The 23316-nt window shown below is 46.6% G+C and overlaps 1 protein-coding gene across 1 annotated transcript in view; it reads right to left on the bottom strand.

Annotated features, from left to right (window-relative positions):
• Positions 1-23316, bottom strand: part of CFDP1 (craniofacial development protein 1) — a 61847-nt gene that overhangs the window by 31192 nt on the left and 7339 nt on the right. Inside the window, exon 5 of the mRNA XM_038147920.1 lies at positions 13562-13666. Within this exon, the coding sequence (XP_038003848.1) occupies positions 13562-13666 (105 nt within the window). The remainder of the gene's footprint in view (positions 1-13561; positions 13667-23316) is intronic.

Below are 23316 nucleotides of genomic sequence, written 5' to 3'. Positions count from 1 at the left end.
TGATAATCCTAATATCCTAATATTAACTTATCCTAATAGTGACCTTAACACATATATACATAGAACAGCTTTCCAAACAGGAGACTGCTCGCTGCAAGTGAGCCATTGTCCAAAGGGCCTGATTTATCCAGGACCTTGCCTCCACCACTGCTCTAGAGCACACACCTAAGAGAAGAAAGTATAAAATGGTCCTTCCTTGGTGCATGTTTCCTGCCTTGAGAAAACAAGCTCGCTTTGGAAAGATTAAGCTCTTTAGGTAAGAATGAAGTTCCTTCACAATTTAAATCTATCCATGACACTGGCTCCAGCACTCAGCTGTTGCAGGGCTGTTTTAGCACACGATGCTGGCAGTCAGGCTAGTTTCAGCTAAGTGCACTGAAATAGCTCAGCAAAAAGATCCAACAACCATAGATGTGAAAGGAATAGTGGGAACACAACAGCCAGTGGCCAGATCATCTGGCTGACGCTGCAGGAGCCTACGCCTGAAAGAAGTGTCATGCGAAGGACCACGCTGTTAACAGTATCTTTTGCAAGTAGCCATGAAAAGCTTTTATATTCAAATAAAGGACTTGGCAGAGAAAAATCACTTCCTCTCATTTACTCTCTCCACACTGAGTGAAACTTCAGTTGAATTAAAAGACTGGGTTACTATTCCCCTCCCTGTCTCCTGCAGCCTCTCAGTGGTGTTTGCTTTTTACATGAAGATAGTTCTGCTAAATTTTTATCAGCTTGCTTTTCCTTCACCAGCTAACCATGCTGAGGAGCTCAAACTCTACAGGGCAGTGTACACAACTGCCATACACACTAACTCAAAACAATCTGCTCCCAGGATGCTCCCTGATGCATCAGGTGCTGAGACCTCTCTGGCACAGTACCCTGTGCCAGAGTCCCCTCCTGCACAGCTCTACCTTGCCCAGAGGAGTCCCAGTTGTGCTAGGATGTTGTGCTCTGCCACCCTCATCAACAGTTACCCCTTTATTTTGAAGGTTTCTTGTAGCAAGAGCTACATTCTATATTCTGCAAAAATTAAATAAGGAGCCACTACTAGTTATGTTGTAGATGACACTTACTAAAACCAGTTAATGCAAAAGCCAGAAAATATCCTACAGGCAGCTCCCCACCTTCACAGCAGCAGGGGAGGAAGTGGGGCTGCCATGCCCAAAGTGTGACCTCTGCAGCCAGCCCAGGTGCCTCAACAGGCACTGCCCAGCAAATCCCACCTGGAGAGAACTGATTAGACCAGGCTCAGGAAGGCACAAAGCCAGCTCAGGTCTGAAAGCAGCACAGCTCATCCTGCACAAAGCTATGCTTTACTAGCAAGCCCTCTGAGAACTGGCAGGTATTCTGTGTGGAGCCAGCTCAGGAGTCTGCAGGCTTCTTACAATTTATTCACAAGCTGCAATGGGGAAGAGGCAACTGCACAGGCAGGAACCCCAGCATGTCTGACTGTGTATTAGCTCCACACACGGCTCAAAGTCCTGAAGGGAGTGGCGAGATGAGAACACTTAAATTTACTTTAAAAAGTTTCTCAGCCCTCAGCATGCCCTCTGGATGACTGTTCAACTTGATTAGCTGATGAAGAACCACACAGCAGAAGTACTTGATACTCTCTGAACTGAGGCTCTAGAGATGATGACGGCCTACCACATCCAGCTTCCCAAGCCTTGAGCATTTCCAAGGAATGGGGTCTTCACCTCTTCCTCCACAGCAATCAATCCACAGGCGCCTAGGTTTCTGGGCAGCTGCTCTCTTTTTAGTTACATCACAAATCAAAGTAAATAAAAAAACTGCCAGGGGCCTCTTCCAAAGACTCAGCCTCAATCTCTTCCATTTTCAGCCCCACAGCCTGTGGACCCAAGAGGACCCCATCCACTATTTCTCCATGTGAAGCATGTTACCACTTTGCAAAGCTCTTCCTTTTCTTTTACACACCACTGAATTCCCCATGGCATTCAGCACAATCTCTGAGCTAATGCTTCAAGCTTCCCAGATTGTCACAGCCACAGCCCTGTTAAATTGGTATCAATATTTAAAATCAAGAGGCCTCTTCCTCCAACACAATCTGCATTTCCAGGTTTATCACAAACAGTAAAAAATTCATGTGCGTACATTTGGCTCAAGGTGCACATATGAAAGCAGATTCACTCATGCATCAGCCAGACAGCTGACATCCACCCTGACATTTATCTCCATGGATGAGAAAAGATGAATCACTCACAGCTATACAGCTGGGGAGTTTGCCCTTGGTCAAGCCAGTAAATGACATAAATCAGCCACTGTGCATCCTCAAATTCAGAGACAGGCACCTTGAGAGAGCTGGAGAGCAAGAGGGGCAGTGGCAATCTCTTCCACATGAAACAGGCATAAATACAACCACATCCTAGTGACACCTAAATAAGACCCCCAAAAGCAGAGCTCAAGAAATCTGCTGTATTCTGGGAAGTTCTAGCATATTTGCAATTGTTTCAAATGATTTGTTCAACAATTAGTTGCCACTTTAATTAAGCTCAAAGAAAGGGAGGATTCTTCATTTATTTGAGTTGAAGAACTCAAAAATAAATACAATTCTTTACCAGAGAGGCCAGACAAAGGCCACTGGTTTGGCACAGGGGGGGCTGAGGAGAAGTGTGCCATGCAGGAGCTGAGGCAGATGAATCCTGAGCATTTCTGGCCTTCAGCTCTAGCAGCCAGGCAGAGGCTGTAGCTGACAGTAGTTGACTGAGGAGCCAGTTTGCAGGCCTGCCATGTTAGGCATGCCCAGTTCAGAGAGGGTTTTGTACTTTTGTCTTTGGTTTTTTTGGGGTTTTTTTTTTTGGTTTATTGAAAACCTTTTCTCATGCACAATCAGACTTTTCACCTAAAAGCAGCAGTATTTAGCCCAGCAGTCACAAAGGCTACGTGGGAAGCAAGTGCTACAAGGAAGACAATCCAGAAGCTCAGGGCCAGCCTCAGAGCTGGGAAATTGCATTGACCAGGCTTCCCAGGTAACCCCAGGCAGGCCAGCCTGTGGGTGCCTTCGATTCTCTGCTTAACAGCCAGGATAAATGAGGACAATAACCACAGCACAGTGACCAGGACCAGGCAAAGGGCATTTCCAGGGGGTAAATTAACAGGACAGTTGGTCCCAAACATTTTTACCCATTCCAGCAAAGGTTTTGGTACCTTCAGCACACATCACAAACCCACCGGTTCTAGCTCAAATTATCTAGAAAATGGTGCTAAAGCCCAGAGTCTCTCCCGCAAAGCACAGATCCTGACAAGGAAAGGACATTGAAAGTTTGCATTTTTTTCATTGTTACTCAAAAAAAAATAGCAGCAAGAAGCCAGGGTGGGCTCATAACGGCGCTGTGTTCCAACACAGCTGTACGTGCTGCTCAAAACTGCTTCAGGCTGAGATGTTTGTGCTGTTTTAGTCTGGATGGCACTCAAAGCCTTCCTTTTATTTCAAGAACAGATCTGACTCCAAATAACCTAGTGTGACACCTGCTACTGAGTCCCATACTTGCTAAAGACTACTTCAGTGGCTAAGGACAAAGCAGCACAAATACCTGCTGACCTGGCTCAACATGAGCAGGGCAGGTTGTGGAGCAGGAAGGTATCAAAGCTGACCAGAGGATGCCTGTGCTGTGCAGAGACAGGAAAGCACTTCTTGTAACAGCAGTGCTACCTACTTCCCATCCTGCCTGCCTAACGCTATAAAGGAATGAGGCAGCAGGAAACTTTTCTCCAGGAGACATGTGTTTGTAACAAAAGAAGTAGAAGATAGACAGCTCTGTAGTGTCCTTCAACAGCTATGACCAACAGCCTCTTACTAATATTCACCAATAAACTTTTACTTCCAAAGGCTTTGAGAAAAGTAAGGATTAAAAACCCTCCCTCATTTGTTTGAGTGCAGGTATTCTATCCTCATAAAAAACCCTGCCCTACAATCACAACAATGACCAGGGGAAAGCTGCTAAGCACCCTGACTGCCCCACAGGACCTGTAAAGCTGCTGCTATACTACTCCTTCAAAAGATTCTTAAGGCTCCTTGTTAAACTCGGCCATGAAACCATAAAGTGAGGATGGAGACAGCTATCCTGTACAGTCTTCAAAGTCAGCCCAAAGCACATGACCTGTTTTGTGCTGATCTGTTTGCAGAGCCCATGTAATTCTTCAGAAGTGTTTTTGTTTCCAAAACAAATGCTACACACTTTGCTTTGACTTGGGAAAGTAGAAAAAAATTCCTCCCAATGCAAATAGCCAAATAGTGCTGGCGAGGCTCACAAATGCACGCGTGTGAGTGGGAAAGGAAGTGAAGAGCCTTTCCAGCTTTCCAAAGGGTTATTGCAAACAGTGGGGAGGGAGAAGGGATTTCACACAGTAGGAAAAACACCATGATGGTGCTTGTCCTTAAAGCAGACGCTACACAGAAGGCCCTGGTTGCACTGTCTGTTTAGCACTTCTCTAACACCAAATGTTGGATGTGCACCCTGTCGCAGGGTTCACATCACAGCGCCGTGATGGCTGCAGGTCAGTGTGCCGAGTGCTGTACAAACCACTGCTGAACCTTCCTATTTTTCTGGCCTGAAACAACTTTGTTGTGCATCATCCAGAACCTACGGCAAAGCCAAGGACATCCCTGCATTCCAGTCCCCAGAGAGTCAGAGATATCACATATACCAGCTGCTTCCTCAGCCGCCCTGCCACGGGAAATCTGCAGGTTACAGATGAAGAGGCAGACATGCTGCATCCCAGTCACAGTGTAAAGAAACAGCAGGACCATGCTGAAAAATTACTCTTCCAGTGCTCTCCCAGGAAAGTTAAAAAATCTCATCTTTCACACGCTTACCCCTCTGCTGGGTTTTCGCAGAGCTTCCCTGTGTGAGCCGTACTGGCAGGGACCAGCTCCAGAGGAGTCAGGAAGGTTATCCTGCCTCTAGCAGAGGAGAGGGGGTGGGGGGAGACAGAGATGAAGCCGGCTGAATTCCCACAGGCTTTGCATTATGAAAGCCATGAGCAGCAATCAGCCAGCCTTCCCGAGTTCTCTTTAACCCCCTCCTTGCTGCTAAGCAAGAATCTGAACAGACCTCTGAACAGCAAACACATACTGGTGTACAGCATACCCAACACAGCATACACATACTCAACCTCAAGGCAAAACAGGCAAGAATCTAAAAAACCAGCCAATTACTTTCTTTCAGTATTTTCCAAGAGGTGCAAGTTTCCTCTGTACTTGCATTAATGGGTGCTACAACCAGACCTGCTGTGCTCAAGCCTACAGCTTAAAGGGGAAAAAGAAAAAAAAAGTGTTACAATCCAACCCTGCACATGCCCAGGACTTGTTACTTCAAGAAATGCCATCATTGTTCTCCAGCCAGGCAGCCGGGCGATGAACAGGCATCACTATTGTCCACTGGCTGCCTGGGGGCTTTTAGTAACAGCACTGAAGTATGAGCTCTTGAAAGGGTATCAAAGCTTTTGCACAAAGTCAGATCAGACTCATATATATGCTCTATTATTTGCTGATAATCGTAGAATCCTAGAATGGTTTGGGTTGGAAAGGGTCTCAAAAAGGATCATCTCATTCCACCCCTCTGCCTTGGGCTGGGACACTTTGCACTACCCCAGGTTGCTCCAGGCTCCATCCAACCTGGCCTTTGACACTCCCAGGGATGGGGCAGCCTCAGCTCCTCTGGGCAGCCTGTGCCAGGGCCTTGCCACCCTCCCAGGGAAGAATCAATAGTAGATGCTATGAGAAGAGATGGCACTAAATACATCTTCCCTTGGGATTCCCAGAAAAAAGAGTGGTCTCCAACAGAAATGTCAAACGAATCTGTTCTCTCTGCCTCAGCGGGTACAAGAGCATGTCACACATGTCCTTGCCCACCCGGAGGGACATCTGCTGCCAACACAACACTGGTTATCTGCCTCTGCAGAGGGTCCCTCTGCACAGCAACTGCCTCAAGGACCACGCGCGCTCTGAAAAGCACAACGGCAAGGGCTCCGGGGCAAAGAGGACTGGGCTGTAACCCAACACATTAGTAAGGCTTTGAAACTCCTTGGATAGGGAAACAAAGTACTCCATGGCTTGGCAGACTGGATTAGAGCACCCTGGAGAGCTTGAGACAGACTGGAGCTTGTTTGAGGTGCCCTTTCAGCTCAGACTGTGCCCCAATTCACTTGAGGCTCAGTTTTTCTGCAGGAATAAGAGCAGTGGAAAAAATGGGGGACTCTGCCACCCCCACACCAGGACAGCAACAGCTGAAGTGAATCCCAGCTATCCTAACCATCCTCATGGCACAGGAAATCCCCAAGGGCCAGGCAGACACTTGCTCAGCCTCCCCTGGTCTTTTTCTAGAATCAAACAAAAGAGCAGTGGCAGAGACTGGTGCCAGCTAAAGAGGCTGCTGCTCTGAAGAGAGACCAAGCACTCTCCAAGAGCTCAGTCACACCAACACCTCCTTTCAGGCAGCAAGGGAGAAAGCTGGCATTAGTTGGTAACTAACCCTAATTGCTTGACTTCACATCTTGATATCAATCCAGCCAGCCTGAGCATGCCCATTTTCTAAACACAGTCCTGCACAAGGCTGACAACACAGCATGCAGATCAAAGTTTTGGCTAACAAATATGCTGGAAAATACTGGTGTGCTGATTTTCCGTGAATGAGGCCACTAGTATGAGATTTTCCATGAATGAAGCCACTACTGTGTGAAAAGCCTGGGGCAATAGGACTGCCTGAGAGCAGGGAGCATCACTCTACTCTGGCACTTCAGCCTTACTTACTTGGTTCATATTTTATGAAGAATGATTCAGCTGAACTTGCTCTTTGACATGAGAAAAAGGGAGGAAGAACACAAGTGTGGGAAAGTGTGTTACAGCAAGAGGCTGTAACACAAGCATCTGGTATGGGGGAGACACTCAAGGGAGATGGCAAGGCTCAGTTAATATGCAAGGAAGTTCTATAAAAGCAAAATAAAACAGGAGTGGAAACAAATCTTGGTAGACACACACCCAAGGCATGGCACAGCTGGGAACAGGAGCTCTTAGCATCCACCTTCAGTCCCAGGATTTATCCATAAAGCAAGGCTGCCCCTCTCACCTCTCACTCCAACCAGAGTGAGTCCAGCATGGGAAGATACAAGGGTTTCCCTTTGCAACTTTGCGAGGGGTCTGGAATAAAAATTCAGCTGGCTTCATTCCCCATTAGCAGTTAATTTCCTCAGTCATTTTCACAGAGGGAGAAAGAGAAATGCTCATGATCCAAGAGATGAAAGCATATGAAAATAAGCCTCATAAAACCTGTACTGCCCTAAGGGAAAACTGCCCCACAACTTTCATTGGGGAATTATCAAAGGCCCCAGTGGGGGGTTGTTTTTATTTTATAAGACAGATGCTTTAGAGAAGTAAGTCCTCAAATAGTTGAGATTCCATTCTGCTGAACCTCCAACGAGACTGGAAAAAGAAACAGCTGATCCCACTTAGTCCAGCCTGGGGATCGAGCTTAGCCACATCAAGACAGAGGACTGGAGTAAGGCACAGAGCTGTACAGACACTGCTAAACTTCTTTCCAATAAGATGCCACTGCCCCAAAGAAAGGCAGCTGCACGCGTGGTAGCACGGCCACAGGAAAGCACAGCACACAGTGAAAGAATCTCATTCATTCCTGTTACAAACAGAGGCTGGGGTAGAAGGCATTGACTCATTTGGCCTGAGAACAAGAAAGAACTGCTCCTGAGAGACTAGTTTAAAACAAGGATGTTTAGTGCACGTTTCGCTTTGAGTCTGGGAGAGTGAGTATGAAACTTCCCACACTCAGAGCTCTGTTTCTTATCAAAACAGGTTTAACATACGCTCAGGAGAAAGAACTGTTCAGAAAAGGGGCAAAGTTCCAAAATGGCAGAGCTCTCCCACTCATAGCTAAGCCTCAGAGGTGAGTGCAGCCCTGGATAAGGCAGTCTGCAGGAAGCAGTCAGGTCCCCAGCACAGGATCCAATGGTGGTGTGGCCACAGCTCACAGCTCGGACAGCCAGACTCACTTGGCTCCTCAGCTGTGCTGCGAAACCCCTGTGGGTGCCCTCGCTGCTGCCAACCTGCACTGGCCAAGATGGGAACCCTCAGTGCTGTGGGTTCTCATTTCATGTGACACTGGCTTCGAGAGGGGAGGCAGATGCTCAGAGGATGAGGTGTTTCACATGATTTACAAGCGTGCAGTAATCAGCATCTTATTTACTATGGCTGATGAAAACACTTCAACACTGAACAGATAATTTTTCCCAACAACAAACTTCCCCCTCTGGACACATACAAACACCTTTCCACATTCATCCCTACAGAGTAATTAATCTCAGTTCCACTAGCAAATAAAACCAAGATGTTCCAAAAACTCACCTAGCCTCATTAGCACATTGACTCAAGGAGTGGATACGTGTAAAACAGTAGACAGACACTAACAATGAATAATGAAAAGGAAGTTAATAACAACAAGGGATCTAAGATCCAAAGAGAAATTATTTACTTGGAACAGCTATTGCCACATTTAATCTTTCACAATAAAAGCATATGAATAGGAAATAAGTAAAACTAGCTCTCAGGCACAGAGTATTGCCCCTAGCTAGTTCATCATGCTCACAGAAAAGTATGTCATGTGCTACTACACCCAGACGTTTGGCTGTGGTGCAAGGGGCTGGATCTCTCCGTCTGGGAGAACAGCACTCTCTGGAGCACATTAAGGGAAGAGCAGGAGAAAGATGGGAAGCTTTGAATTCAGTAGGAAGAGCAGAACTATTCAAGTGCTTAAGCAACTACTGAAAGAACCCCACCTCCAGCTCCCCCAAAGGCCTTGATTACTTGCTTTACTGGCTTTCTTACTCATCCTGTACAAGAAAAATGACGAAGAGTTTTAGCTAAATAATTGTTTCCAGTTTATGCTGAGCTGAAGACTGTAAACTCTGCTTTCTGAGGAATAAAAGCTCATGGGATTGCTATGAAATGAAATTCCTCCCTAGAGGCATGCAAGTACTGCAGCACTTGCTCTGGATCATCCAAAGATTCCAAAAGCTATGAGCCTGTGCCTGTCTCACCAGTGTCCACATATGATCTCAAGTAACTACTGTTGGTCATAATAGCAAAGGAATCCATCCAACTCATGCAGAAAGAGCATCTTCTGCAAGAAAAAACTTTGGACGCAAAGTAGCTCCTAGGAGGGGCCAGGCTGGAGAGGAAGGTCAGCTTAGAAATTACAGTAACATGTCAAGATGCTGCAAACAGGCATCAGGTTCTCCCACCATCCCTATCCTCTCACAAAGATTGCCACCTGGGCTCCTCCTGCAAACTGAAGGTGGAAGAGAAGCCATGGACAGATGTCTGCCTGCTGGAGTTCCTCTACTCCAACGTTAACATGTAACAGAGTAAATTATTTCTAAAAGAAAAGGTCTGAAGCTTTTCACACCATTCAATAGTCAGTCCATGTGAACTGCTCTACTATAGGCTCTGGGAGGAAGGCATCCATCATGAACAGGCTAGAGTTTATCTGGCTTTCTTTGTTCAGGGCAAGTATGTGTTCTCAGGGTCAGAGCTGTCTTGCAGTGCCTCTTCCTGCTGGGTCTTGTACTGAGGTCCAAACCCTTGCAGTCCCAATGCAGCCCCGGGGTCGGCAAGCACAGCACCTCCTGAACTCTGTGGGAGCAGTGCCTGCTTGCTTCAAAGGCAAATTGTACCCGGTGTTTATACCAGCCTACAAGGCATGAAAAGGCCTAGGAGGTCAAATATCCACCACTGTAATTTCAGGCAGGATCAAATAGAAAAGCAACAGCTGGGCTGAGTGAGCAAGTCCACATTTAATTACAAATGGTTTTGGTAATAAGCGAAAGCAAGAACAAAGCCAGTGCAAAACCTCTCTTTTTCTTCCTGGCTCCTATTCAGGCTGTGTAGAAACAGCTGCCTAGAAGAGAATCTCAAATAAGATCCACCAATTACATTTTTTCCATTTTCAGGACTGCCACAGCACCGCTGTTCCCTGGGCAATGCCACCGTGCTTTGACAAGCGCCAAGGACGGACGGGCAGATCGCAGCTGCTCCCACCGCAGGGCTGGGTCTGTGCAGGGCTCTCCCAGCCTGGAGCTCAACCCCTGGTGAGTCTCACAAGTACATGCACAGAGTCATTTTGCAGTAAGCTGCTTGGAGGATTTAATTTGCTTTAACATCCTCTGAATATGAAATGCTGCTGTAAAACGGGATTGCTAGCGCAGAGATGATGGACCCTGCTCACAGGTCCTGCCTGGCCTGGGAAGAGGGCAAAAAACATCTCTTGGAGTACCAGGAATTCCCACTGATCCCTCCATCAGGTCAATGCATTTCATTTACAGCCAGGATCTACTCTTGCTTTCCCCAACAGATCCTAGAGCAGTGGTTAAGGATAGGAAATGAGCCCTAAAACACACAGACAAGAAGGCTTAGCTGGGTGGGTGGAGGGCTTTTTTTAGATGCTGGGAGTCTTCCACCCATTTACTGGGGCAGCAAATGAGAAGAAATCAGTGGGTCCCCTCGCCACATCTGATGCCTCTGATAGCATTAGCAAGAGCCTAACAGAACCCAAGAGCACAACAGAAACAACTGAACGGGGTATCACAACCCCAAACCTCTCCATCAAACCCATACCCACTGCTGACAGAACACTGCCTAGCTGTGTGTCACAGGAGGACACGATGGGAATAATGTGAAGGCTGGGAAACCATCACATCCCTGGGAACCAAGGGCTTCTGACCTTTCTAGCAAAGCCTGCTGAGAGAACTGGGTGGGTTGTTTTGTACTCCTGGCTTTAATTACAGCCAAGTGTTTAGTTATTCTCCTCCAACCACCCCCATGTCCCTCACAAGCACAAATCTAGCTTTTTATAGCACATCCGGTATGGATGTTAAACACATTCAGGAAATGCACTTTCAGCCCCAAACATCCCCTCCCCTGGACCAGTTAGTTTGCAAGGGTTTGTAACATGGAGACGTGGAGCCGGATGTTTGGTTTTGCAACCGTTGCTTTTCTGGGTTACTTCTGTCTGTTTAGAGAAGGGAAATTCAATAAATGCAGGGTAGGCTGGCTGCATTCAGAAATAATGCATGCTGCTTGCAAGGTGAAGAAAGAAAAGCCAGATGGAGAGGCCACTATTAGCTGCTCAAATTCCCTGCACACAGGGCAAGGCTTTTTTTTTTTTTTTTAATAGCTGACAAAGCTCCTGAGGGCTGACAATGGCTCACAGCACAGTGGGTGTCCACAGGCACAGCTAAGATCCCAAAATCACATTTTTCACTGCTTTGTGGCAATAGACTGGGGCTCTCCCATAATGCATAAGGGAAAAATGTACCCGCTCCCCCAAAACTTCTATTTTAAGTAGACAAAAGGTGCAAAGAACTGTCAGGCTATGCCAGGCTCTGTCAGTGCCCAAGCACTGCTCTGGCACGTCACCAAGGCTTGTGACTCTTTGCTCCAGAGCAGCAGGGTCTGGATAGTTTGGCTCAAGTCTAAAACCTGACCTTTGTAATTTTCTTAACATATGGGGGTTGCCTCTGGCTTTAAGGAATACCACAAGCCTGCTAGTAATTTTCTCACCTGAAAATACCCTGGCTGGCTTCCCAGCTGGAAGCATCTTCCTAAGCCCAAAGGCAAGCACGTTTGCTGGCAGTCTCAGGGATCAGTCTCGGATACTAGTCCAAGACTCTCAGATCAGAGGGCCCATGCTGGCCAGATTGCCCCAGAGAACCTCCTGCTAAAGCCTCAAGAGAGCTGGGCTGTTCCACACACCGATCCAAACACCACTGCTGTTCCTCTGCCATAGGATCCCTGCACAAAGCCAGGATGCACTGCAGGAGGTTGTGAAAGGGAAGGCATTTGGGGCTGTGATGCACTGGGGTTTGGTGCTCTGAAGAAATGCAAGACATACAAGCCCAGGATATTTTTCCCCACTCTTCTCCACAGCCAGGTCACCTCATTTCTGGCCAAGCAACTGTCAGTAGGACATCACACATCAGCAAGCTGAACAATGACCTAATTAAGTTGCTTCCAAAATAATCTCACTAAAAGAAAGTTAAAGTCCTTGAACTCATTATTTCTTATACTGATTTTTAGTCTACTTTTTTCCCATATCTGATGTGAATTCTTCAGATATCTGCAACACAAACTCAAACTGAGCTGTGGCTATTACTGCTGAGCAATCCAAGCTCCAGCAAAAGCAACCATGCCCCTTGGTAATGACCAGGCTGCACAGGCCCACTGGCCACCCAGCTCCTGCCCTGGGCCTGTAAGACACAGGAGGAAACATGGATCTCTGCTGAACTGGAAGGTGAACAGCCCCTGGAGCTTTCCCAGTGGGCTGCCAAACCCACCTGCACTCAGAGCAGCAGACTGGAAGGCAGGTTTGAAGACATGGGACCACCAGCAGTGTGCACGGTGTGGAGCTGCCTCAGCTTCAGCTGCCACTTGAACAAACTCTGGCCACCAAAACTGTACAAAGAATGCCAGCCCAACCCAAGGCAAGTTTTTCAGCACGAAACCCTGTACATAACACTTAGGTTACAATTAATGAGCTCTGCAGGGACCCTTGTGCAGTGTGAACAAGAGCATGAAGACTATGCTCATCTATGCCTTCATTCAGCTCAGAGAACAGCAGCTGTCAAGGGTCATGCACACACACACTATGCTTTCACTACCCTGAGCTAAGTACAAGCTATGCAACACTTAGCTGGAAAAATGAGTGACAATCCAGCTGCAGCAACTGAATAACAGCATCTCAGGGAAAGACAGCCTTAACTCACACTGGAGATTGCTCTAGGCAGAAGGAAGGACAATGTATTTATTTGATGGGTATTGTTTCTGTGTGATCAAATCATATGCAGCTTATGTCTTTCAAATATAAATGCAAACAACTGACTTAAATAAAAATCATCAGTGGAACACAGAAGCATCTCCCCTATTCCTAAGAAGTTGGTGGGTGATCTCCCAAGCTCATCAGGAACCAGACTGGCATGTCAGATGCACAGGGGACCTGACCTCCTTGTATCTTTGACAAGCATTATGATAATCTCAGAATTAATGTTAGAGCTTGAACAGAAAAGTGACAAATCCACATCAAAATTATATTAGAGAACATCAAAGAGGCAAAAACATCTCTCATTTAAATGCTCACCCAAAGTCTCTAAGAAGCCACAGCCCAGCCTAACATAGCTTTTTACAGCCCTCAGAAGCACCTGTCAAAGGAACTGCAGGCAATCTCAGGAATGTTCCTTGGCTACCTGCAGTTTCATCAGGCTGTTTGAGACAGTCAAATCACAATTTCCTTACTAGGATGAATGATTTATGAGGATTAAAAAATCTGAGCCTGAACCTATGAAGTGAGTCACTGGAACTCACGGGTTGCCTCCCCCGCTTCCCTCCAGCCCAAATCATCACACCTTCCAGGCCTAGTCTTGCTCCCACTGAAATACTGCAGAAAACAAACACCCATTGAATACTGCAGAGCCTGCACTACTGGCTCCAGTGCCATCTTCCTCACTGAGGGCCCATACCCGGGCAGGGAAATCCCATACTCACCCCGAGACTGTCGGCAAGGAAGCTGGAGCTGCTGACTGCAGTTTCTCTTGCTGCTTCAGAAAAGATTTAGCTTCTTTTGAGTTTGAGTCTACTTCTTTAGTCACCCTGTTGGAGGAAAAGAGAAACACCAGAGGGTAAGGAAGAGCTGTACTCAACAGTAAAATCAAAGTTCCATCAAAGAAACAGAAAACAGGTACAAGAGTCTCCACATCCCTGTACAGAGATCACCTTCAGCAGCTGCAAGCTGAAGAACACACATCTTGTTAAGATTTCATTCCAGTGACAAACCCTCTACATTCATGGCAGAAAAAAGAAAAAGAGTAGCTAATTAGAGCTGGGGGAGGAAGGGATGTCTTTTCTTTCCAACAAACTGGAATGCTTATTCATTCAAACAGGCCTGTCTCACTAGCAGCTACTAAATGCTCTCCTCAGGTCACTGGGGGCAATTCCAGGCTCTTAATTGGGCTCTTGATTTTCTCATTTGTTGGTCAGTGAGGCAGCTCTTCTGCCACCCATGTCTCACAGTCCACGGCACACAGGCTTGGCAACATCTGCAACCCAAACCAGAGCATGGAAACTGACTCTGAGAATGGGCAATGGGAGAGAAAGCTCTGTCAAGGCAGACTGTAGAAATTTACTCTCATTTTCTACTTAATTTTTGTTTGAGGCCCTGAGGGTGCAAAATATTGAACTTCAAAAAATTATAAATCAATATGGCATCTACAGCAGGGAATGAATTATAAACATGAGAAAGAATCTCTAGAAAATCACTCAATAATTAATTGTTAGAAAACCCCAGCTACTTTAGCCCCCTCATTTACCATGACCTGCCTCCAGCAACACGCTTTTCACGCTCTCAGTAGCTCTTAATGAGGTTGCCCTGATTTGCCAAGCTAACAATTTTGTTCCCATGGAGCACAAGCCTGTGAGCCTCTCCAGGGCCCTGCAGCTCTATGGGCACAGAGGCAGCCTGACCCGCAGCTCAGTCAGCACAGAAGAAATAATCCTCCATCTCACCCTCCTGCATCCTGGGTCTCTGGGTGCATCTGCTCCAGCAAGGATGTGCAGGCTCATCCCTGGTCTACACCATATGCTGACGAGAGGCTGAAAGCCTGGCTGGCCTGGCTACAAATCAGGCTAATCACTGTTTGCTTCCTACCCACCAACCTGACCCCACAACTTCCATGAAAGAACTGGCTAATAGTCATGGAGAAACTCCAGGAGCTGCAGCCCCAGATAAGTTTTTACTGGGCTGGCATCAAGGAAAGTGACACGGAGTTATCTGTTAACCCTGGAGGCACTGATGTCCTGAAATCTTACTTGCACACAACCAGTGCATCCACATCTCCATCCCGACAGTGAATCAGCATCTGAAACTTCCTCCTTCTCCACAGACTGCAAATTGTGGAAAAGGCACAAAGGCACAAGCCTGTGCTGTACAACTGCTCAGCCCTGTTCTGCCAGTGCAGGAGGAGATTAACCCCATTTCCCCCTGCATTGTCACATGCCTTTCAAACCACGGCAGTCATGCGGATAGAGCCAATCCCACGCTATGAATACTTAGAAGTGTTTGCTGATCAGATTGGTAAGGGAAGAGGTAGAGAGAGAAAAGGAGAAAAGCACTTCAGGAAGAAAATAAAACCTTGCTACAGCATCAGCACAGCTCACCCCAAACACACCACCCAGTCACAGCCCTTGGCAATAGTGGTCATGTCATGTAGCAGTCATACACCAAAGGTTACCCTACATCCATGGATTTCATTTGACAGGATAAACTTGGTGTCTTCATGCAGCAATAAGACATCATCTCCCCCCAACCATGAGGCTGAGTTCAGATCAATGCAATCACACAGTCTATTTATTTTCAAATGCACCATCTAAACAGCCAGCTCTGGCCCCTGCCAAGCTGAGAAGCAGCACACTCTCTAGCACACTCCGCAGTGCCGGCTCCTGGCTGGGTGCCTCTCCTCTTGTCAACCCCTGCACTGCTGTGCCATCAAGGGTGCACCCCTGGCATGCAGAGAGCATGTGAGCCACAAAGAGAAACATCAGGCAACCTCGAGTGTGCAGGAATCCAAGAGGTGTGGCACAACAGTGAGCAAGTCTTCACAGCCAGCAGAAGAGCTGAGATCTCAGCACTGGGCCCTTGGCCTTAACCTCCTGTGTATCTTCAGCCCTCTCCAGCCTGGAGACAGAACTAACTGATGTCTCCCCTACCAGCTGAGTACAAGAAAGGCACAAGGCTAAAATGAAAAACAGCTCTAGGGATTTGCACTCCTATAGAATTAACACACTCTTGGTTGGACCAGCACTACAAGTCACAGCTCTTGGAACAGGAGATGCCCAATCCCAGAAAGGGTGAGAAAGCAGAAAGCCCATGATGCACAGGCAGAGTCTGGCACAGGCCTTCAATGACAGACACTTCAGCTATCCAGGGGCTCAAGACAGGTTGCTACCAAGGGTTTACTTGTGCTTCAATTCTCACACCCTCCTCCACCTCAGAGTACCAGTAACAATGGCTGGGCACAAAGTAAAATGCCTAGTTCCATTTTCTTTGCTCCCTTTGGCCTGCCAGCAGCTGCTCTAACATATATTTTTGGAGTTGTCCGCTGCAGAAATTCAGCTGCAAAGCTGCATGCAACCTGTTCCACCAGGACTGCCCAGCTGGGGACAGAGGAATGCGGCAGAAATGTAATTAAAAGTGACCTTTCAGGGCAATTCCATCACAAGACCCACTTACTGCCTCATAAACTGAAACAAAAGCTGCTCTGAGCCAGGCTGCTGCTGGGCTGATGCCAGCAGCAACTCCTGCACCACTCCAACAGGAATGACGGAAGAGTATTAAGGAGCTTTACAAGGTATTAATTCAGGTTATGCACATTTCAACCTTTCCCAGATCCCAGGCCAGGAAGGAAAAAGAAATCCTCTGGTCTGCATTATTATGAGAGACAATAACTCTCTCCATGTAGAAACCAAAACAATTCTTGTTCTTCATGGGGAGAAATGGGAGTCATTAATTCAGCAGGAAGAAATCACAGTCATTACTAAGGAAAATTACAAGACCTTTCACTTTTAAATACTTGATAAATAACTATTTGCCTGACTGTTTACTGAGATGCTATTCACACATTGTAATCCAGGACTAAACATGAAAATAAGTATATTGTCAGCAATAAAACAAGTAGCTAGTGTCTCGCCCGCTTGCAGCCCCTGTAATTCACACTCTAAACCACTCACTCTCATCACTTTGCCACAGAGATTTCATTACACTGCTGTGCTAATAAATTGCATAATAAGACTTCCAAAACACAGAACAGTTATTAATTTTTTGGACCATGCCAGAGCCTGGTAGCACAGATGATGCTACTGTACCGGGTGTTGTGCAACTGTAAAACAGAAATATCTTCCATATTTAGAAGTTATTATAAGGAAAACATGCTAGAAACTGGATCACTAAGTGCCCTGAATACTTACAGATGTCCTTCTTAAGACCCTTCATCTCTGAACCAAGCTCAAAGTGGTAGCCAAACATTTAGGCACAGCCATACCCACCCAGCCTGCTGGTTTGGTGCCCAGTGGTGGGTATGTTAGTTCCACCTTCCACTGAAGAACTTATCACCCATCCTTTCACAGTTACCAACTGGAATGCTGCAGCCTAAGTGCATGGAGAAGGCCCCAGGTTATGTATGCTGGGCACAAACCACATGAAGACAACACCTGCTGTCAAGGCTGTCCCAAAGGGGTTCCACAGAGCACTTACAGTTCTGAAATGCTGCAGATCAGTTTAAGAGCAAGTGGTTGATCTGCTCCCAGCAGTGCCCTTACCCACATAAACTGCTACAAAGAAGGAAGAATACATGCTGGAATGAGCATTATGCTGACAGCTCCAGCTAATCTGCAGAAGGGGATTAAAACCAAATATTCATGCTTTAGTTCAGTGGCAGAGTGACTCTAATACATCAGCTTGTCTGCTGCACCCTGGTCTTACACCCTGGCAGAGCTACCAGGGAGGAGGGTCCCAATCCATCACACCATGGCACAACACAACACCCACAGCCCAGGCCTTGCCCCAGTGTGGGGCCCAAATGCCTCCACTCCAGCACAGCTGAATCCAGTTCTGCTGGATTCCAGAAACACAACTTGTGCAAGGGATGCCAAGGCTGCAGTGTGCCAGCCAAGTGCCCAGCTCAGCAGTGAGCTGCAAGGTGCCCTGCAAGCCCTTGGAGAAGTGCACCAGCAGAGCTTCATCCCTGCACAGAGGGGAAATGGAGGCAAGATAAGGGCAAGCTGGAAAAGATAAACAGGCACATTAAGAAGGCTTGCAGGCTAATTATCTGTAGTCTGCTGTGTAATAGCAACCTTATGCATCCCAAGTGCCAAAATCCCTCCAATTTACCCCCAGGTGGTGCAACACAGCTACATTCTCCTCACCAAAACACCTGGTGCACATCAGGCTCAGAAAGCACACGTTGGTATTTGGGTATAAGGGGACTTAGAGCAGAGAAGGCAGTTAAAATTTTTACTCACAGCAGCAAAAAGTTACCCTCTCCTCGACCTTCCTGCTGAGAAAGGGAGAACAAGAGTGGAAGCTGTGGAAAATGCCAGCTCTTTAGTACTCAGGACACTCTTCTCACTTGGGAAACCTGCCCCAGTTTAGACCTGACACACTTATAAAACTTTCCACACTTTCTTAATGGTAGCTCTGGGGAATCACAGACCAAGGGGGACAAAAATGAGGCTAATTACCCTTTTTCATTATTCCCCATCTGTGTTTAGTCTCAATAAATAGTCCTCCAGCCTTCTGGAATGATCACTTAAGGAGAAAGTAATACTCATCTACAGGGGTTTGTTAAAAAAATTAATCCCTTTTGAGCTGAAGAATAATTTTTCTGAACATTTTTTTTTGGTGAACTTTTGTGCTTGAGCTGCAATGTCCCAGGTGCCTCCCACAGACAGATACACTGCATGAGAGGCAGATCCTCCAGCCTGCAAGGTCTTGAAAATGCTGGAGCACACAGGTTCAGCACTTTGCAGGAGGGAATTAGGTCCTCACACAAGTGAACCTCAGACCACATCTGCCTGCACACTGCATATGTATGTATTTTATGTTGAATTACCTGATGTAGAGCAGAGAGACTAAAATTAGTATGTCCCCATCACTTTTCTAATTTCAAAGTAAAACATTAGTTTTCCCCCTTTCAGAAAAAAATTTAAAAAGGGCATTCCTCTTCAAACCAGGTGGGAGAAGCTGTTCCCTGGGAAACTCAGCCTATTCCCTGAAGCAACACAGACAAGACCAAGCTGGAACAACTGATAACTTTGTAGGCTGACTATATAGGCAGAAGAAGCTGGCTGGTTTCTAGACAGAAGCTGTTGGCTGGTTTTTAAAAAGAATCAAATGTGATGAGAGCTCTCCTGCTGTCAGGCAAGGGCCAAGCTGCCAGCCTGGTGCTGCTCCTCACAGCAGGTGTGTGCTGCTATCCAAGCAGTCAGCCCAGGCTGCATCTCAAACCAACTCACCTGAAAACAAGTAAAAGTGAAAGGTATTTTAACATCAATAATGCATAACCTTGTAAGCCTTGAAGGAAACGTCCAATTTTCCATGATCCCTTGTATGACAAAGACTCTGTGACAGATGCAAAGAAAACATCAGTGCATGGACAGTGCTGCCTCCTGACCTGCTGACCAAGCTGTCAGGCCCTTTTGGACCCCTGCTTGCAGCTTCTGCAAGAGGCTCCCTAAATCCAGAGGGTGGTAGCACTCCAGTTATCAAGCTCCCACTGGGGCTTGCAATAGGTAGAGCATGCCAAACATGGCTCTCTGGAGAAGCTGACCCACAGCCAGCACAAGCCTACATCTTGTTGACTGGAGCTGTATTCACCCCAGTTTTAAGCACCTCCAAGTACCAGGTCTCCTCTTGCTTCACTGGATCAGTATTCCCTTGGCCAGCTCCATTGCACTGCCTCAAAGTCCCACCATGCATTAGCATGTCAATCTTTGAGGCATCCCTGTGTTTTAATTTGTACCTCTCAAAAGGATTAAATCAAGATTACGGAACACACCTGTGAGCTGAGTAATCCAGGTGAACAGATGAGCTGCTACATGTGTGAGTGTAACAGTCCCCCATTAATCATGACCTGCAAATACACTGAAAGCCAGACAGATCCCTGCAGCCCTCCAGCTCCCCCAAAGCAGCACAGTGCTTGTGTCATGGATGCCTCTCCTGCTGAAGGATAGGAGTACCACAGGTATTAAGAGGCAGGGGTTCCAAATTCACTTAAGAGCTATGAACACTGGACACAAAGGTTACACAGATCATAACAGGAGCCGGCACACACTACAAAGCAGAAGCATCCCCATGGGGGAAAGGCCAGACTAAGCTTGGCTCAGTTTGTAATGTGTTAATGAGATTGTATGGCAGCAAACAGCTCTGCCTCCCCTTCAGGCTAACTCAGAATCCCTCTTGCTTCACCATCTCTTAGTTACAGAAAAAAAAAAATAATGCATCTTGCAAGCTGCACTTTCCAGCAGGGGAAACCCCAGGCCCAATGCCTGTGAAGCAGGCTCTGCCAGCCTCTCACCAGAGATCAAAAGCCCTTTTCTGAGCCTGGAGCTGCCAGGAATGAGCAGCAGCTTGGAAACAAGGGAAACAGGCCAAGCACCAAAATGCTGGGAGTGGATCTGAGGCCGCTGAGATGAAGGCATGAACAGAGGGACCAAAGAGCCCCTTACTAACAGCAGAAGAGCTCCTGTGAGACCTGAATAGGTCAGTAAGCATGTTCTGTTTTCAGAGTTTTAAAAGCCAGGAAACTACCTGAGAGCCAGATAAAGAAACAGTATCTTCTTCTGGGGAAGAGTGTGATTTTTATTGAAGTGCTTCCACACTGACTTAACACAGAACACAGGAAGAACACACACTGAAGAACCCGAAGATGAGACAATGCAGTTTGTCATCCAGTTCCCAAAGCCAATGCAGCACCCAGACATCTCAGGTTTGAAAGACCCAGAACTTAAGCTGGAGGTCAATCCATCATTTTGGAGATGCTTTGAGACTCCTCCTACCTCTGGAGATCCCAGCTGAGCCTTCTTTTTCATCACACCGATTACTAGCAAAACCACCAAATGAAGCCAGCATAGATAAATTATTTCCTTGAAAGCAGCAAGCCACATTAGAAGCCAAAGATGACTTTCAGGTGGGCATCTGCTCAGTCACTTTGGGAGTTTCAAAAGCATGTTGAGATAAAGGGAGACAACAGGGGTCAGCATGTTGGTGAGTGCAGGGCTATTAACTAACACTTTGCAAGTCACAGCCCCTTTGAGCAGAAGCCTCATCTGCACATCTACTAATGAGAAAATCCTGATTAGACACTGTTCATTAGCCCGTTCCCTTTTGCCAAGCACATTAAGCAAACCATAACACGATTTATTTTAGAAGCAAGTGTCTGGCTTAGAGTCCTGGCTAGGTTTGATGTTTATGAAGTTACAATTTCTGCAGCTGCCTCTGAGAAAGGCAAATGGCTCACGAGTGAACCAGCACACAGCATAGCTCCTGCTCACACTTTCTGACCTCACCCCTGGGCCACCATCGTGCCAATCAGCATTGTACAATGTCAGTATTCCCCAGGGAAATTCTGAAGCATCAGGGAATGGATGCACACAGAGGAAAGGTTATCAAAACGAGCCCCTGAGACCCTGTCATTCTTGAAAGGTAACGTATTTTCCCTTAATGGCTTCCAAAAAAAAAAATCAATAGTTGTTTTTTAAATTGGAAAAAGCCAATATAAACTGTGGATAGCTGAGGCATGCTTTGACCTCTAAGAAAAGCAACAGCATAAGGGCAGAAACAGGCTGCTGCCTACACTCCATTATGCCAAGATCAGCATTTTGGTGCTTGGTGGTAGAAAAGCAACCACCTACTTTTTAGTCTGCCACCTCTAAACAGTAGTCACATTCATATTTCAGGTAATTCTGGTCAGTTTGATTTGTCTTATGGTCCCACAGCAACATCCCCAGGCTTATACTGTTCATATTAAATTTCTGGGAAAATCTTAAAAGCCAAGCTTTTTGCACCATGCAAGCTTCCTTCAGAAAGTGGTATGGCACCAGAAAGTGGCTAGAACACATTTCTCTAGAACACCTTAGCCAAGGAGGACTGAGGACAAAACCCTAGTGACATCTGGCACCACCAGTCAGCAACACAAAAACAGAAGTCCTCAAGGAGTGGCTTTTCAAAGGGCCACTCAAATTCATTTGTCTTCCTTTTTCTAACAATTCCTTGCCACTGCAATCAAAGCCATTGCAAAAAGCACATCAGAATATGAGTGGCTCCTTCCTCTGCTCCTATTAGCTCAGTTCATTGTCTTCCATATCTAGCCTGACAAGACCCAACCACCTCATCTGGTGGAAGTTGTGTAGCATTTGCTCTCCCCCTGGAAAAAAGGCAGGGCCTTCAGAATATCAGGCTTCAAGATACAGATTCTGGTAATGCTCACCTGCCTTCTCACTCACAGGTATAAGCAATACAGCAAGTGCTTTTTCAAAAAAGCACACATGGAAGACATCAAGCCCATCAACCTTGATCTGATGTGCACCACACCAACTACAACATCAAGAGATGCCCACCCAAGCTCCTGATCTTTCTCCTGATTTTAAAAGCTACTGTGCTTCACTCAGCATTGTTCAAACCCCCATGAGCACACAACAAATGACCAAGATTCACACGCAGCAAGAAGTGTGAGCATGCTGCCAACTCTTTGTATTAATTCATCCACTGAGATCCCTGAAAAGCATCACCAGGTAAGGAGAGGGTTAATGGTGTCACATGCTCTCTCACTGCTTGTTAGCCTGACAGGTCTGACTAGGTCATGCTGAGACTACAGAGCAAGAACACAGATGGACAATTACATGTTTTAAAAACTACCCTCTGTGCCAACTCTAAATCTTGAGACTTGTGGGAGTCAATTCCCAGCTCTTTTGACCCTTTCCCCTTGAAATACATCGTCAGCATCAGGATTTTCTTTCCACTCTTCTTGCTTTCCAGGAAAAAGCAGAAGCAGCTGCTATTGCTCAGCCAGCCACCTTAACTGTCTTCAAAGCAACAAAATAAGTGACAGACTCCCAAACTCCGTGGCTAACACACCCTTTGTTTGCCAACTTTGTCACATTTGGTTGGTCTCATATGTAAGGAGCAGAGAGGACATCACTGATAAGAAATCAGAGCCTGAGCAAGGACTGTGGAAGGCTGTCCTGCAGCCCTTTCCACCTGCTATCTCCTAAAAAGGGTCTGGGATCAAGTGGTTGAAGCTCTGGAAGAGGACAGCAGATCCAGAGTTAAAACAGAGAGCAGTCTAGGACATAGCTGTCCAACCAACAAGCACACAGGTGAGCTAAAATTAATAACAGAAAATCAATATTTCAGTAAGGAGAGGCAGCATAAAGAAATCCCAAAGCAGCAGTACTGCACAGCTGCAGAGAACTGAATTATAACCTCACCTCCATTCTGAGGTCAGCACTTCTTGGTGCAAAGGAATAAATCAGTCCTTCACCAGGTCTGCACAACTCTACTGAGGAGCTCAGCAAGGTGAAGAGCTCAGCAGCCCAGAAAACACCTCAGACTGGGCTCAGGCCTCACCATCTCATCCAATCAGGTCAACAGTAAACCTCAGTGACTTCACAGGGCACCAAAAAAAGAACCTGCTCTCAGCCACCTCCCTTCACCTTCACTTCTTCTGCTCAAAAGTCATGAATTCACCACT

Source organism: Motacilla alba, chromosome 11 (genome assembly GCF_015832195.1).
Source record: "Motacilla alba alba isolate MOTALB_02 chromosome 11, Motacilla_alba_V1.0_pri, whole genome shotgun sequence".
In the NCBI taxonomy this organism is placed as follows: Eukaryota; Metazoa; Chordata; class Aves; order Passeriformes; family Motacillidae; genus Motacilla; species Motacilla alba.
Note: the sequence above shows the minus strand (reverse complement) of the source record. Positions and strands in the feature narration are given on the sequence as shown.